General features: G+C 49.2%; 1 protein-coding gene and 1 long non-coding RNA gene across 3 annotated transcripts; one reads left to right on the top strand and one right to left on the bottom strand.

Annotated features, from left to right (window-relative positions):
• Positions 1–3,522: 3,522 nt before the first annotated feature.
• LOC117065463 lies at positions 3,523–11,073 on the bottom strand. Of its 2 annotated transcripts, none has more exons than XR_004429933.1 (3): positions 9,949–11,073; positions 5,948–6,014; positions 3,523–5,004 (listed from the first exon to the last, which is right to left on the bottom strand). It is a non-coding gene; the product is annotated as an uncharacterized LOC117065463 (long non-coding RNA). The 2 variants fall into 2 exon arrangements; XR_004429934.1 differs by lacking the exon at positions 9,949–11,073 and adding an exon at positions 9,017–9,214.
• Positions 11,074–11,196: 123 nt separating this feature from the next.
• On the top strand, positions 11,197–14,310 carry DUSP1 (dual specificity phosphatase 1). The gene is made up of 4 exons (XM_033180309.1): positions 11,197–11,863; positions 12,147–12,292; positions 12,617–12,836; positions 13,270–14,310. The coding sequence occupies exons 1-4, from the start codon at positions 11,497–11,499 to the stop codon at positions 13,638–13,640; spliced, it is 1,104 nt and encodes a 367-aa protein (XP_033036200.1). The 5' UTR covers positions 11,197–11,496; the 3' UTR covers positions 13,641–14,310.
• The last annotated feature ends 42 nt before the right edge of the window (positions 14,311–14,352 follow it).

Below are 14,352 nucleotides of genomic sequence, written 5' to 3'. Positions count from 1 at the left end.
TTAAGATTCCACATGTAAATGAGACCACGTTCTGTGTCTGGCTTATTTTACTCACCATAATGCCCTCTGGGCTCAACAGCATTGCACATGAACACCCTTATGCCCATCACATAGACTCAACAATTGTTAATGCTTTGCCACATTTAATTGATTTGTGTGCATATTTTTCCTCCCCAAACCATTTGAGACCAAGTTGCCAACATCATGACCCTTCTCTGCTAAATACTTCAGCATGCATCTCTTAAGAACAAGATATTCTTCTAGGCACCCACCAAAGTTAACAATTCTATAATATCACCTAATATCCAGTCCATAGTCAGGTTTCCCTTGTCCCAGAGGGTGCTGTCAAGTTTTTGAATTTTGGCTAATCTGATGATGGATGAGAAACAGTCTCTCAAGTAATTTTCTTGTCTCTTATTATGATTAACAATGGGAATCTTGGTCAGGTGTGGTAGCTCATACCTGTAATCCCAGCACTTTGGGAGGCTGAGGTGGGCAGATCACCTGAGGTCAGGAGTTTGAGACCAGTATGGCCAACATGGTGAAACCTGGTGAAACCCTGTCTCTACTAAAATTACAAAATTAGCCAGGTGTGGTGGCAGGTGCCTATAGTCCCAGCTACTCGGGAGGCTGAGACAGGAGAATAGCTTGAACCTGAGAGAGAGACAGAGGTTGCAGTGAACTGAGATCATGCCACTGCACTCCAGCCTGAGTGACAGAGCGAGACTCTGTCTCAAAAAGGGAAAAAAAAAGAATAGGCATTTTACGTGTTCAGAAGGACTGTAGTTCTTTTTCTATAAACTATCTGCCCACGGTTTTTGTCTATTTTAAAATCATATTTTTGGCTTTTTCATCTCTGTAAGAACTCCTTTAATATTGGTGAAATTGGCCTTCATCTGTAAATTATAATTTTTTTTTCCCATTTGCCTTTATTTTTTATTTATTTATTTTTTTAAAGACAGAGTCTCCCTGTGTTGCCCAGGCTGCAGTGCCGTGGCATGATCTTGGCTCACTGCTCCTGGGTTCACGCCATTCTCTTGCCTCAGCCTCCCAAGTAGCTGGGACTACAGGTGCCCGCCACCACGCCTGGCTAATTTTTTTTTTTTTTTTTGTATTTTTAGTAGAGATGGGGTTTCACCATATTAGCCAGTATGGTTTCCATCTCCTGACCTTGTGATCTGCCCACCTCGGCCTCCCAAAGTGTTGGGATTACAGGCGTGAGCCACCACGCCCAGCCCCATTTGCCTTCTTTAAAAATAAAATTTAACTTTGCTTACAGAGCTTTAGGCACAAAAAGCTTTCTATAAATTTGGATTTTTGTTGTTGTTGTTGTTTGTTGTTGTTGTTGTTTTTGAGACGGAGTTTCACTCTTGTTGCCGAGGCTGGAGTGCAGTGGTATAATCTCGGCTCACTGCAACCTCCGCCTTCTGATTTCAAGCGATTCTCCTGCCTCAGCCTCCCAAGTACTGGGATTACAGGTGCCCACCACCACACCTGGCTAATTTTTGTATTTTTAGTAGAGATGGAGTTTCATCATGTTGGCCAGGCTGGTCTTGAACTCCTGACCTCGTGATCTGCCCTCCACAGCCTCCCAAGGTGCTGGGATTACAGGTGTGAGCCACTGCACCTAGCCAGCTTTAATTTTTATATAGTTGAATTTATCAAGATTTTCTTTTGCTGTTTGAGTCTTTTGAGTCCTAAATAAAAAATTTTCTAACTCCTGGGTTATAAATAAATTTCCCTCTGTTTTCTTTTAAAAGTTGTACACTGGGCAGCGTGGTGGCTCACACCTGTAATCCCAGCACTTTGGGAGGCCAAGGTGGATGGATCACTTGAGGTCAGGAGTTTGAGACCAGCCTGACCAACAATGGTGAAACCCCATTTCTACTAAAAATACAAAAATTAGCCAGGCAAGGTGGCAGGTGCCTGTAGTCTCAGCTACTCAGGAGGCTGAGGCAGGAGATTTTTGAACCCAGGAGGTGGAGGTTACAATGAGTGGAGATTGCTCCACGGCACTCCAGCCTAGGTGACAGAGTGAGACTCTGTCTCAAAAAAAAAAAAGAGTTGTCAACTTTCCTTGGCTGGTCCAAAGGTAGTGAGTTATCTCAATTAATTGTTGACTGTCAGTTACTGATCAAACTTCTTGTTGTACCCTTTCCCCTCTTCTCACTACTGTAGTTGACTAGTCTTTTTTTTTTTTTTTTGAGACGGAGTCTTGCTCTGTCGCCCAGGCTGGAGTGCAGTGGCCGGATCTCAGCTCACTGCAAGCTCCGCCTCCTGGGTTTATGCCATTCTCCTGCCTCAGCCTCCGGAGTAGCTGGGACAAAGGCGCCCGCCACCTCGCCCGGCTAGTTTTTTGTATTTTTAGTAGAGACGGGGTTTCACTGTGTTAGCCAGGATGGTCTCGATCTCCTGACCTCGTGATCCGCCCATCTCGGCCTCCCAAAGTGCTGGGATTACAGGCTTGAGCCACCGCGCCCGGCCACGACTAGTCTTAAAAAATGAAAAAATAAAAATAAAAAAGAAGTTGTAAGGTTTCATTTTTTAAAATCTGGATCTCTGGACCATTTGGTGTTTATTCTGATGTTTGGTGTGAGGTATGGATCCACTTTTATCTTTTTTCCAAATGGAATGTCATGGTTCCAGCACTGCTTATTAAGAAGTCTTATGTCCCAGTGATCTGAGATGCCACCTTGGCCATGCACCAAATCTTCACGTGTACTTGAATACATTTCTGGACTTTCTATTGTGTTCCATTGGTCTGTCTGGCTATTCGTTTCCAGGTACACCATTTTTATTACAGAAGCTTTAAAACATTAAAAAATACATATATATTTAGAGGCTGGGTGCGGTGGCTCACACCTGTAATCCCAGCAATTTGGGAGGCTGAGACAGCTGGATTATGAGGTCAGGAGTTCAAGACCAGCCTGGCCAAATGATGAAACCCCATCTCTCCTAAAAACTACAAAAATTAGCTGGGCACAGTGGCAGGCGCCTATAATCCCAGCTACTTGGGAGGCTGAGGAAGAAGAATTGCTTGAACCTGGGTGGCAGAGGTTGCAGTGAGCCGAAATCGCACCACGGCACTCCAGCTTGGGTGACAGAGTGAGACTCCATCTCAAAAAAATAAATAAATAAATAAAATTAGAGACACAGTCTCACTCCGTCCCCCAAGCTGAGTGCAGTGGTGTGATCTTAGCTCACTGCAGCCTCAGATTCCTTGGTTTAAGCAAGCCTTCCACCTCAGCTTCTGGAATAGCTGAGATTACCAGCGCACACCAGCACACTTGGCTAATTTTTAACTTTTTATTTTTGTAGAGATGGAGTCTCGCTATGTTTCTCAGGTTGGTTTGAAACTCCTGGGCTCAAGCAATCCTCCCATCACAGCCTCTCAAAGTGCTGGGGTTACAGGCATGAGCCACTGTGCCCTGCCAATTACAGAAGCTTTATGCTATGTTTTAATGTCTGGTAGGGCTTACCTCCACCCCACTGCCCTTTTAAAAAAAAAAATACAATTCTGGCTATTTTTGCTTGTTTATTATTTCATATCAACTCCAGAATCAACTTGTTTAACTCCAGAAAAAAACACCTACCCTCAATATTTTTGTGATGATCATGTTAAATGGATATATTTACCTGGGCCAATTGGACTGTTTGTGGTATTGAGTCATCCTATCCAAGAACAAGGGGTGTTTTCGTCTCATGTTTATAACTCACACCTTCATTGCACACAGAAGGAGGCTCTCTTTGGGGCACAGGCCCTCCGATGGGTTGAAGTGTGCCCCCCAAAAATATATGTTCAAGTCCTAATGCCCAGCACCTTGATCTCAGACTTTCAGGCTCCAGAACCACGAGATGATACATTTTTATTTAAGCTGCTCAGTCTGTGGCATTTTGTTGCGGAAGCCCTAGCAAACTAATTCAGGCCCCCCGGAGGATCTCCTAGGGAAGAACTGAGCAGCCCCGCAACAGTTTGAGGATATCCAGAAACACTTGTGTGCTTTCCTGTCCCTGATCCTGGGCAGGCTCACATAGGCCTGTTTCTTGCCTGCCATGAAGCTAGGTGAGTGGATCAATGAAGGCATCGCAGTGCTGGAGGTGTGACTTCACTCTCAATGGGTGGCCAAACCCACTGAGGTCAAGGCCAGTGAATAAATCATTTGTCCAACGCAGCTCAGACAGTCAGGCAGAGCCAGGCAGAAAGCCTGAGTTTGGGGCACATTTCTTTTTCTCTTTCCTTTGGAATCTAGAAGCAGCCCCCTATAAATTATTACTCCAAGAAACAAACAGTGAAATTGTGCAGCACACCACCCTCATACCATGCCTGCTATGTGCTGTGAAGAGATAAGAACAAAAAACTTAGAAAGTGAAGAGTCAGAGCCCTTGCTGTGTGTCTTTGGACAAGTTAGTTCACCTCTCTGGTCCTCAGTTTCCCCATTTCTTCACATGGAGATAGTAAGGGTACCCATTTCACAGGGTTAATGTCATGATAATACCAGGAAATGAATATAAAGCACCTAGCAAAGTACTGTGTCTTAGTAGAGATTGGCAATTATTAATAAGGACTGCCCCCACGTTACTTACAAAGGCAAAATTGGGATGAACAATTTTTGCATCTTCAGCTATGATTCTGAACATAGTGCCAAGAACTTTTCCTCCTCCTTTTCCCAGAGATGAGTTTGGAACAGACAAACTGTGTTCATATTTGCTTCCAACAACATTAGTTACTAAGTGTTTTCTCATTATGAAAATGAAATTATGTCTCAATTCATATTCTGTTTTAAAAAAAGAAAAAAAAGAATCAACAGAAAGCTGTCACTTCTCACCGCAGCATCAGTTCCCCCAGTGGCGGGTGCGGCTTGGGGCCATTGTTGGCAGCTGCATCCTTGCTTCAGGGATGAGGCTTGTGTGAGTCATGGAGGCCCTGCTGTTCCTGGTCCCTTTCCTGGGCTCCTGGGCTCGTCTTCATTTATTTGTTCAACAAGCCTTGCTTTGAGATTTGTACTGGGGACCAAGAGAGACAAGAAACTATGCTCTTGCTTCCAAGCTAGTGGGAGAGATAGAATGATCACTGACAGGCTGGTTGCAGTGGCTCACGCCTGTAACCCCAGCACGCTGGGAGCCAAGGCAGGTAGATCATGAGGTCAGGAGTTTGAGACCAGCCTGGCCAATATGGTGAAACCCTGTCTTTACTAAGGATACAAAAATTAGGCGGGCGTGGTGGCGGCGCCTGTAGTCCCAGCTACTCAGGAGGCTAAGGTAGCAGAATCGCTTGAACCCTGGAGGTGGAGGTTGCAGTGAGCTGAGATCGCGCCACTGTACTCCAGCCTGGGCGACAGAGCGAGACTCCATTTCAAAAAAAAAAAAGAAGGAAAGAAAGAAAAAAGAAAATGAAATGACAAAGTGGTCTTTAGGGGTTACTACTATTCTTATTTTATGGGGAGGTGAGGCTTCCAGGGGAAAGTGGTAGGTAACTGAGGCCCACCTCTCAAAGGCATTTCCTCCAGGTATTTCTATCCTACATCAGCCTTTACATCTCCAAGTAGACATCCCCTCCTCTGGGCATCTTTCCTGGGTACCCAGTTTCTATCCTGGCACTTAACAAGTCTGTCCCACCACTGGAACGGCTGTTGACTGAATGACTGTAGCACTCAACTCTTTTCCATCTTCAACCTTTTACACTTTACTGCATCTACTGGTCCTAAGATGTCATCAGTTCTGAGGCCCTTTCATTAATTTATGCACCATTAAGAAAGGAAAATGCTGTCAATTAACGATGACATGCTTCCAATTGTTACGCCCTGAGAAATGCTAAAATATGAAAACTGTGCCTTCAACACAATGAATTATATGATGAAAGCAATTACTGCTTTTAAAAACATCCGAGGGGAAGAAGATTTTATAAATATCTATATAATAATAATAACAAAGTTTTCTAAACACTTACTCTGTGCCAGGCATTGTTCTAAAGTACTTTTCATCCATGAGCTCCTATCAGGGTTGGCAAACTTTTCCTGTAAAGGGATAAGGGTAAATATTTGAGGCTTTGTGAGCCATACTGTCCCTGTCACAATATACACCTCCCATTGTAGTGTGAAAGCAGCCACAGATCCCACGTAAAGGAATGGGTGTGGCTGTGTTCCAATAAAACTTCATTTATGGACACTGAAGTTTGAATTTTATATGACATTCACATGTCATAAAATACGATTCTTCTTTTGATTTTTTCCCCCAACCATTTAAAATATAAAAACCAGTCTTAGCTTGTGGTTTGTACAAAAAGAGGTAGCGAGCTAGGTTTGGCTTACAGGCTATAGTTTGCCAATCACTGTCTTATATTAACCTTCCTATCAGCCCTACAAGATCAATACGATTATTATTCCCTCTTTAAAGATGAGAAAACTGAGTCTCACAGAGGTACAGCAACGTGTCCAAATACACACAGCTGGTGAGTAAGCAAGCTAGGATTCTAATCCAGGAGGTCTAACTCTGTAACTTGGTTTTAAGGACAATGCTGTTACCTTCATATGGTTGCCTTCTAATCTTATCTTTTATTCTTTGTTACAAAAGTGACACATATAAATTTAAAAAGTTCAAATCGTTCAGAGTCATAAGGAAGAAAAAGAGAGGAACTCCACCCTCCAAAGATAAACACTGTTAAGGGTTTGGACACGCAGCTCACACAATGCTGACTGGTTAGAATGTTCTGAACACTGTGTGACTTTGGACAGATTGCCTAACCTCTCTGGGCCCTTGTCTCTCAAATGAGGAGGTTGGACAGGATGACACAGTTCTGTGGGCCCTGCCAGGTCTGAGCATAGAGATCTGTTTGTAAGGATTGTGCAATGACAGCTAGCTCTGTCCCAACTGCCTGGGTGTAGAGGGTGATGTCAGCCCTTTGCCAGTCCCTCAAGGTAGGTCCGCGTGGCTACAGAGTCTCTTGAAGCAGGGGCACGAGGGCCTGAGTTGGGAGTCTTAGGAGGCTCCAGGCTCCCTGCCGGGCTGACACCAGGGACCACTCTGTCCAGTGAGAAGAGCTCCAGGAAGCTGGGAGGCAGAGGCTTCAGGCAGTGCTGCCGGACGTGGGGCTGGCAGACTGGCAGACGCAGAGGCCTCAACAGACCCAGGCCCAGCTCCCTCTCTCAAGTCAGACAGGTGCTGGGTTTGGATCTATGTCTGATGATTATCAGCTTTATGACCTTAGGCATGTGACCTTTGGCATGTCTCCTCTCTGAGCCTCTTTTCTTGCCTATAAAATGGGGACAACAAGCACCTCACATCACTGATAGATTCATGGAAAGATACCTGTAATGCACCTGGCCCAGAGGTGAGGCCTAATAAGTGTCAATGACCACCCTCCACCCTTCTGACACTTTTCAACAGTACCCTTTGAAACAATTCTACCGTTTCCCAAATTGTGAACCTACTATGTGCCAGGCACCACATCAAAGGTTGTAGGCTGGGGAGTGCAATGAGAAAAACACACCCTTGTCTTCAAGCTGACAAGCTTACACTCTGGGGGGAGTACAACAAAGATCTAGGTGACTTGTACACAATGAGAATACATGGACAATGTCCTCCAGGCCAAGAAGAGGGAGCAGTTGGAGAAACCCGAGGAGTCTTCACTTGGAAAGCCCAGAGGGGCGCCTGTCTGGCAGGGGTGGAGGAGGAATGTGAGCAAAGATGTGGGAGAGGACAAGAACATTCTAGGAACACAGGCCCACAGAATTTTCCTGGAGCACAAGAGAGAAAGCAAAGAGAGTGGGAAGCTGAACCATATAGATGGCGAGGCTCAGTAGCAGTGAGTTTTGGATTTGCTAAGAAATGGGGAGTTGTAGAAGGATATTGAGGGGAGGAATCCCCATACAGCACAGGGGAGACAGGAAAAAGGCCATGGGTTTTGAAAGAGGGAACATGAATGTGGGACCCTGCTCCCTCTCTTGAGAGCACCCCCTTTGGGTGTCATCCATATCAGGTTCTTACACACTATTTTACTTGGTCCTAAATGGATGTTACTCCCAGTTTACAAATGGGGAAACAGACGCTCAGAAATGGTAAGCTGCTTGCCCAAGGTCACCGAGCAGACAGTGATCGGGGGCCTCTTTCTGACTGTCATCGGGGGAGCTCCGCTCTTTTCAAACTGTGATCCCAAGAGAGATCCAAAGTCGCCTTTGAGAGCAGGATTAGGACAGGGACTATGAGCTAGGGCCAACCCTGGCTACACCCAGTCTCCTCAAAGTCCCTGGAGGTGTATGTTATTATTATTCTCTCCATCATGGGAAGGAGGGGGTGGAGCTCAGCACCATGGGAGGACTTACTCAAGGCCACACATTCAAGGTAGGGAATCCCGGCCAGCTTTTAGGGGAGTATGGAACTCTGAACCCTTCTTCCCGCTACTCCACACTGCCTCCAGGTTTATTCCTAAGCAGGGCTAGGTAGAACTGGGAACAGCCCAGGTCAGAAAGGCCCAATTCTCTCCCCTGAGTCAACATCCACTGATTTATCTGCTTTATTCCCTCTGGCAGCCAGGCCCACAAGGCCAGTCCCTCACTCCTGTGGTTACAGAGACCAGATTATGCTGAGCTCTCTTTGGCTCCATCCTCAGTCAGAAGCAGCCTCTCCACTGCCTGGATTGGAGGCCTAGGTGGCTACACGTTTACCACTTGCCTCCAGGCAGGTGACCCACCGACCTGAGCACTGTGTGGTAGTGGGTCCTAAACAGGAGCTCTCCCTGAGTTGGGCCCCTGTCCACTGATGTCTCTCATAAGCAGATGGCTTGCAGTGACCTTCTCCCTGGTTCTGAGGCAAGTCTCTGAAAGGCACAGGGACAGAACCATTCTGCTGGGAAGGGGAAACCCTAGAGATATGGTGAATCATAAAGAGCAGGGGTGGGGTAGGGCCTGGGTTCCCTAACCCCCCCATCTCTCACTTGGGCCTCAAACCATCTACAAAGTGGGTCAGTGTAGACCCACGGTACAGATGAGGGTTTGGAGGCTCAGCAGGGGTCGAGACTCACCTCTGACCATCCAGCAGCAAAATGACAGGGTTCAAGTCTACTCTTATACTCTTTCCAGCAAGGGAGGAGAGGCCAGAAGACACCTGGCTCTAGGGCCAGACTGTGCCACTACTACTGTGATAATGGCATTAAAGAGAGTCTTGCTCTGTCACCAAGCTAGAGTGCCGTGGCATGATCTTGGCTCACGGCAACCTCCGCCTCCCGGGGTTCAAGCGATTCTCCTGCCTCAGCCTCCCAAGTAACTGGGATTACAGGCGTCCACCACTACGCCCAGATAATTTTTGTATTTTTAGCAGAGACGGGCTTTCACCGTGTTAGCCAGGATGGTCTCGATCTCCTGACCTCGTGATCTGCCTGCCTCGGCCTCCCAAAGTGCTGGGATTACAGGTGTGAGCCACAGCACCCAGCCCTTAAAAGAGTTTTCTTGTTGAAAAATTTCAGTAGGGGAAGGTATAATGAATGCTCTTGGTGAGAGAAAAAAAATGGGACAAATCAAGTCGGTATGCAGTGAAAAGTCAGCAGCTGTAACATTCTATGATTCAACGCAAAAAGTATGTTGAGTTCCTCAGCTGAATAAGTAGTATAAACAAATAATTTCTTTTTCTTCTATCTCTCCATACAGGGAGGGTGTTGCTCTTATCTGAGGACCTCTTTGCTGTCCTCGACCAATGTTCAAATGAAGGTGGAAACGCCCTTTTTAAAAAAAGCACTCCATTCCCTGAACTCTTCTAGAAGAATCCAGGCAGAACGTTTGCGCAGGCGAAAACACACAAGCTAAGCGAGGCAAATGCAGAAGTTGCCTCTGGTGATACAGCTCGCACAGCGACGACAGAGGGGGGCCAGCGAAATCCCCTCCCCCAGGAGGGGAGGAAACCGCAGAATGTTCCTGACTCGGCACCCGGGCGGGTGGCGCAATGTTTATGTTTGTGTACCTAGCGCGTCGCGTCGCTGCAGCAAGCTGTGCTGTCCAGGGGGCCGTCACTGGGACTCAGGGCACGGATATCGCTGGGCGTTGGGGGCGGGGGGTTCTTCCCAAGCGTTGCGATCCATGTCCTGGCAATCCGCCCAGAACGGCCCGGGATTGGATTTTGCCTTCAGCCTATAACGGAAGCGACGACAGGGAGCGAGGGTTGGGGCCGGCTTCTGTTCCGGGTTGGAGCCCCCCAGCCCAGCGCTTAGTGGGCGCTCATTCAGTATACTGTCTATTTGTGTAATAAAGGGATGGAGAAGCTCGGTCTGGAGCCAAGGTGACAGAAAAGTGTCGGGCGGCCCCTGGGGGGCGCCGTCGAGTCGCGTGCGGGTCGCCCCTCACCCCCTCCAAACGTCAAACCCGGGAATCCACCGCGGGGCCTTGCGACCCCCCACCGGGATTTCAGCCCCTTGACCTGCCCTCCTTGGTTCCAAGTCTTCCGGGAGCCACAGACTAGGAATAGCATTATTCCCGGTGGGGGTTTGCTCGCTTACACTTTCATGGCAAATGTAGATATTTTAAAGCCACCTTAAAGAAAGTCTGGGAAACACGAAAGCATTGCTCTGAACCTCTCCGCTCCAACTCGCTCGAGTCGTTCTTGGTAGGAAGCACTTTTCTATCGGCAGAGTTGTTCATTTTCCTCTAAACTTCATCTTAGGCGCCTCTGTGCTGCCCCGCGCCGCCCCACCCCACACCCCAGTAGTGTGGTTCTGGGCAAGTCAGTAGCTTCGCTTGGGGAACCTCAGTTTCCCCGCCTGTTAGTGATGAGGAAATGAGAGAAAGGGGCACAAGAGTAAGCAAAAGCGCAGGAAGCCCCTTTCGGCTCAGGTCGAAGGCCGAGGGGCACGGGGAAGAGGTCTCGGAGAGGGAGAGACGGAGGAGCGGCGAGGCCAAGGCAGGTGGCACGTCGCCCATTCTCCCGGCCGCTCGCATCCCAGAGGTCAGCCTCAGCTGGCAGCGAGCCCTCCGCCTCCCCGCTGGGCCCGGAGCGCGGCGCGGGCCCAGTCCCTGGGGACTCGCCAAAAGCAGGCCGGACGGCAGGGCGGGGGCCCGGCCGCGAGCCAGCGCGCAGCGAGCGGACCCAGCTCCGAGGCTGATGACGTCTTCTCCTCTAGCTCGGCGGCGCCGGGCCGAGCCGGGCGGGTGACGTCACCACCCCGTCACGTGATCACCATTCAAACAAACACCCTCCTCCCCCTGCGCGCGGGTCTGGCCCGCCCCGTCCCCAAGAGGCCGCATATAAACGAGCTCCGCGGACCGGGCTCGCTGCGAAGGACATTCGGGCTGTGTGTCCGACGTGGTTCGAAGGGGCAGTCGGAGCAACAGCGAAGAAGCCGAGGAGCCCAGAGGCCCGCGTGACACTCCTTTCTCAGTCCAAAAACAGCTTTTGGTTCGGCGCAGAGAGACCCGGGGTCTAGCTTTTCCTCGAAAGGCGCCGCCCTGCCCTTGGCCCCGAGGATAGACAAAGAGCACCGCAGGGCCGATCACGCTGGGGGCGCTGAGGCCGGCCATGGTCATGGAAGTGGGCACCCTGGACGCTGGAGGCCTGCGGGCGCTGCTGAGGGAGCGCGCGGCGCAATGCCTGCTGCTGGACTGCCGCTCCTTCTTCGCCTTCAACGCCGGCCACATCGCCGGCTCTGTCAACGTGCGCTTCAGCACCATCGTGCGGCGCCGGGCCAAGGGCGCCATGGGCCTGGAGCACATCGTGCCCAACGCTGAGCTGCGCGGCCGCCTGCTGGCTGGCGCCTACCACGCCGTGGTGTTGCTGGACGAGCGCAGCGCCGCCCTGGACGGCGCCAAGCGCGACGGCACCCTGACTCTGGCGGCCGGCGCGCTCTGCCGCGAGGCGCGCGCCGCGCAAGTCTTCTTCCTCAAAGGTACGCCCTCGGGGAAGCTCGGGGCGGGCCGCACACCCCTGAGATTTTGCTCGGTACCCCCGGCTCTTGGCTCCCGGGGGGTCGCCCCACCTGCAGCGCGTGGGCGCTGGAGTACATTTATCTCTGGAACTTGTCATTGGCTTTGTTTGGCTCTGGGAACAAAGACTTGCCTGGGCCTTTCCGCTGTAAAGAAACTTCCAGCCCTTGGTGGGTGGGGGAGTCGTATGAAGGTGCCCTGTCCCGGCGTCACTAATGAGGAAAAAAAATGTCTTTGTATTCCCAGGAGGATACGAAGCGTTTTCGGCTTCCTGCCCGGAGCTGTGCAGCAAACAGTCGACCCCCATGGGGCTCAGCCTTCCCCTGAGTACTAGCGTCCCTGACAGCGCGGAATCTGGGTGCAGTTCCTGCAGTACCCCACTCTATGATCAGGTTAGTAGGTGTCCCTGCCACAGGGGAGAAGTAAGAACTGGCAAAGGCATGGAGGAGTAATGCCAGGGAGAATATAGAAAGTGACCTGCAGCATTATTTATAACGGAGGGGACACAGGGATATGATTGTAGGCTCTACAGAAATGAATTTGCTGGTCCTGCCCAGGCAAATGGGCTTAGTCCCCTATTTATTTATCCTCCAGCAACAGAACTGAGTTCACTCGGTATCTGAAATTGACTTTTCCAGCAGAAAGTTTTTGTGGGTGTGGGCACTGGCCTTGGCTTTGAGCAAGCTTGATGAATGTTGGATATTTCTGGATTTCAGGGTGGCCCGGTGGAAATCCTGCCCTTTCTGTACCTGGGCAGTGCATATCACGCTTCCCGCAAGGACATGCTGGATGCCTTGGGCATCACTGCCTTGATCAACGTCTCAGCCAATTGTCCCAACCATTTTGAGGGTCACTACCAGTACAAGAGCATCCCTGTGGAGGACAACCACAAAGCAGACATCAGCTCCTGGTTCAACGAGGCCATTGACTTCATAGGTAAATGGAATGGATGCCTGGGGCTTTTCTGCCTCTCTCCTCATTTTAGCCCCTAAGCCCAACCTTTGTGGCAAGAGCTTGAAGTCTTCTGAGCCTTCTTCCAGACATTCAGTATCAGTCTGGTGTGGGTAACATTCCTGCAAAATGTGAATTTGATTCGATGTCCCACTTTACAGATTTGCAAACTGGGGCTCACAAAGTTGAATTGACTGGTCTATCTGCTGAGTGGAAATCCCCAGTCTGAGTTTAAATCCTGTGCCATCCTTTGCACAGTGCCCACGTTGCCTCCATGAACAGTAGCCATGTGATGGCATGTGGTGATGTTGACCATTTCTAGACAAGACACACATGACCTTTCTCAGATATACTGTACCTGGGCTTGGGGTGGTTCTCCTGAGCTCTCGAGTAACCAGCCGCTCCTTTTGTTTTCCAGACTCCATCAAGAATGCTGGAGGAAGGGTGTTTGTTCACTGCCAGGCAGGCATTTCCCGGTCAGCTACTATCTGCCTTGCTTACCTCATGAGGACTAACCGAGTCAAGCTAGACGAGGCCTTTGAGTTTGTGAAGCAGAGGCGAAGCATCATCTCCCCCAACTTCAGCTTCATGGGCCAGCTGCTGCAGTTTGAGTCCCAGGTGCTGGCCCCACACTGCTCGGCAGAGGCTGGGAGCCCTGCCATGGCTGTGCTGGACCGAGGCACCTCCACCACCACCGTGTTCAATTTCCCCGTCTCCATCCCTGTCCACTCCACGAACAGTGCGCTGAGCTACCTTCAGAGTCCCATCACGACCTCTCCCAGCTGCTGAAAGGCTGTGGGAGGTGAGGCTCTTCACATCCCACTGGGACTCCAGGCTCCTTGAGAGGAGAAATGCAGTAACTCTGGGAGGGGCTTGAGAGGGCTGGTCCTTATTTATTTAATTTCACCTGAGTTCCACTGGGTTCCTAAGCAGTCGTTGTGATGACTTAGCGTCAAGACATCTGCTGAACTCAGCACATTCGGGACCAATATGTAGTGGGTACATCAAGTCCCTCTGACAGAATGGGGCAGAAGAGAAAGGACTCTGTGTGTGAGCTGGTTTCTTTTTGCTCGCCCCTGTTTTTTGTAGAATCTCTTCATGCTTGACATACCTACCAGTATTATCATTCCCGACGACACATATACATATGAGAATATACGTTATTTATTTTTGTGGAGGTGTGTGCCTCCACAAATGTCATTGTCTACTCCTAGAAGAACCAAATACCTCAATTTTTGTTTTTGAGTACTGTACTATCCTGTAAATATATCGTAAGCAGGTTTGTTTTCAGCACTGATGGAAAATACCAGTGTTGGGGTTTTTTTTTAGTTGCCAACAGTTGTATGTTTGCTGATTATTTATGACCTGAAATAATATATTTCTTCTTCTAAGAAGACATTTTGTTACATAAGGATAACTTTTTTATACAATGGAATAAATTATGGCATTTCTATTGAAATTTCAATGCTTTTATTTCTTTGGCAACCACACCCAGTCCCTC

This window comes from Trachypithecus francoisi, unplaced genomic scaffold, assembly GCF_009764315.1.
Source record: "Trachypithecus francoisi isolate TF-2019V2 unplaced genomic scaffold, Tfra_2.0 Lachesis_group2, whole genome shotgun sequence".
In the NCBI taxonomy this organism is placed as follows: domain Eukaryota; kingdom Metazoa; phylum Chordata; class Mammalia; order Primates; family Cercopithecidae; genus Trachypithecus; species Trachypithecus francoisi.
The sequence above is the reverse complement of the archived record's forward strand: the minus strand, read 5'-3'. Positions and strand labels throughout refer to the sequence as shown.

Bases quoted from the DNA above. Each gene is read 5' to 3' on its own strand.
- DUSP1 (XM_033180309.1), top strand. From the start codon at position 11,497: ATGGTCATGGAAGTGGGCACCCTGGACGCTGGAGGCCTGCGGGCGCTG. The intron at 11,864-12,146 runs GTACGCCCTCGG...TTGTATTCCCAG, and splicing joins GCAAGTCTTCTTCCTCAAAG to GAGGATACGAAGCGTTTTCG. The intron at 12,837-13,269 runs GTAAATGGAATG...TTTGTTTTCCAG, and splicing joins CGAGGCCATTGACTTCATAG to ACTCCATCAAGAATGCTGGA.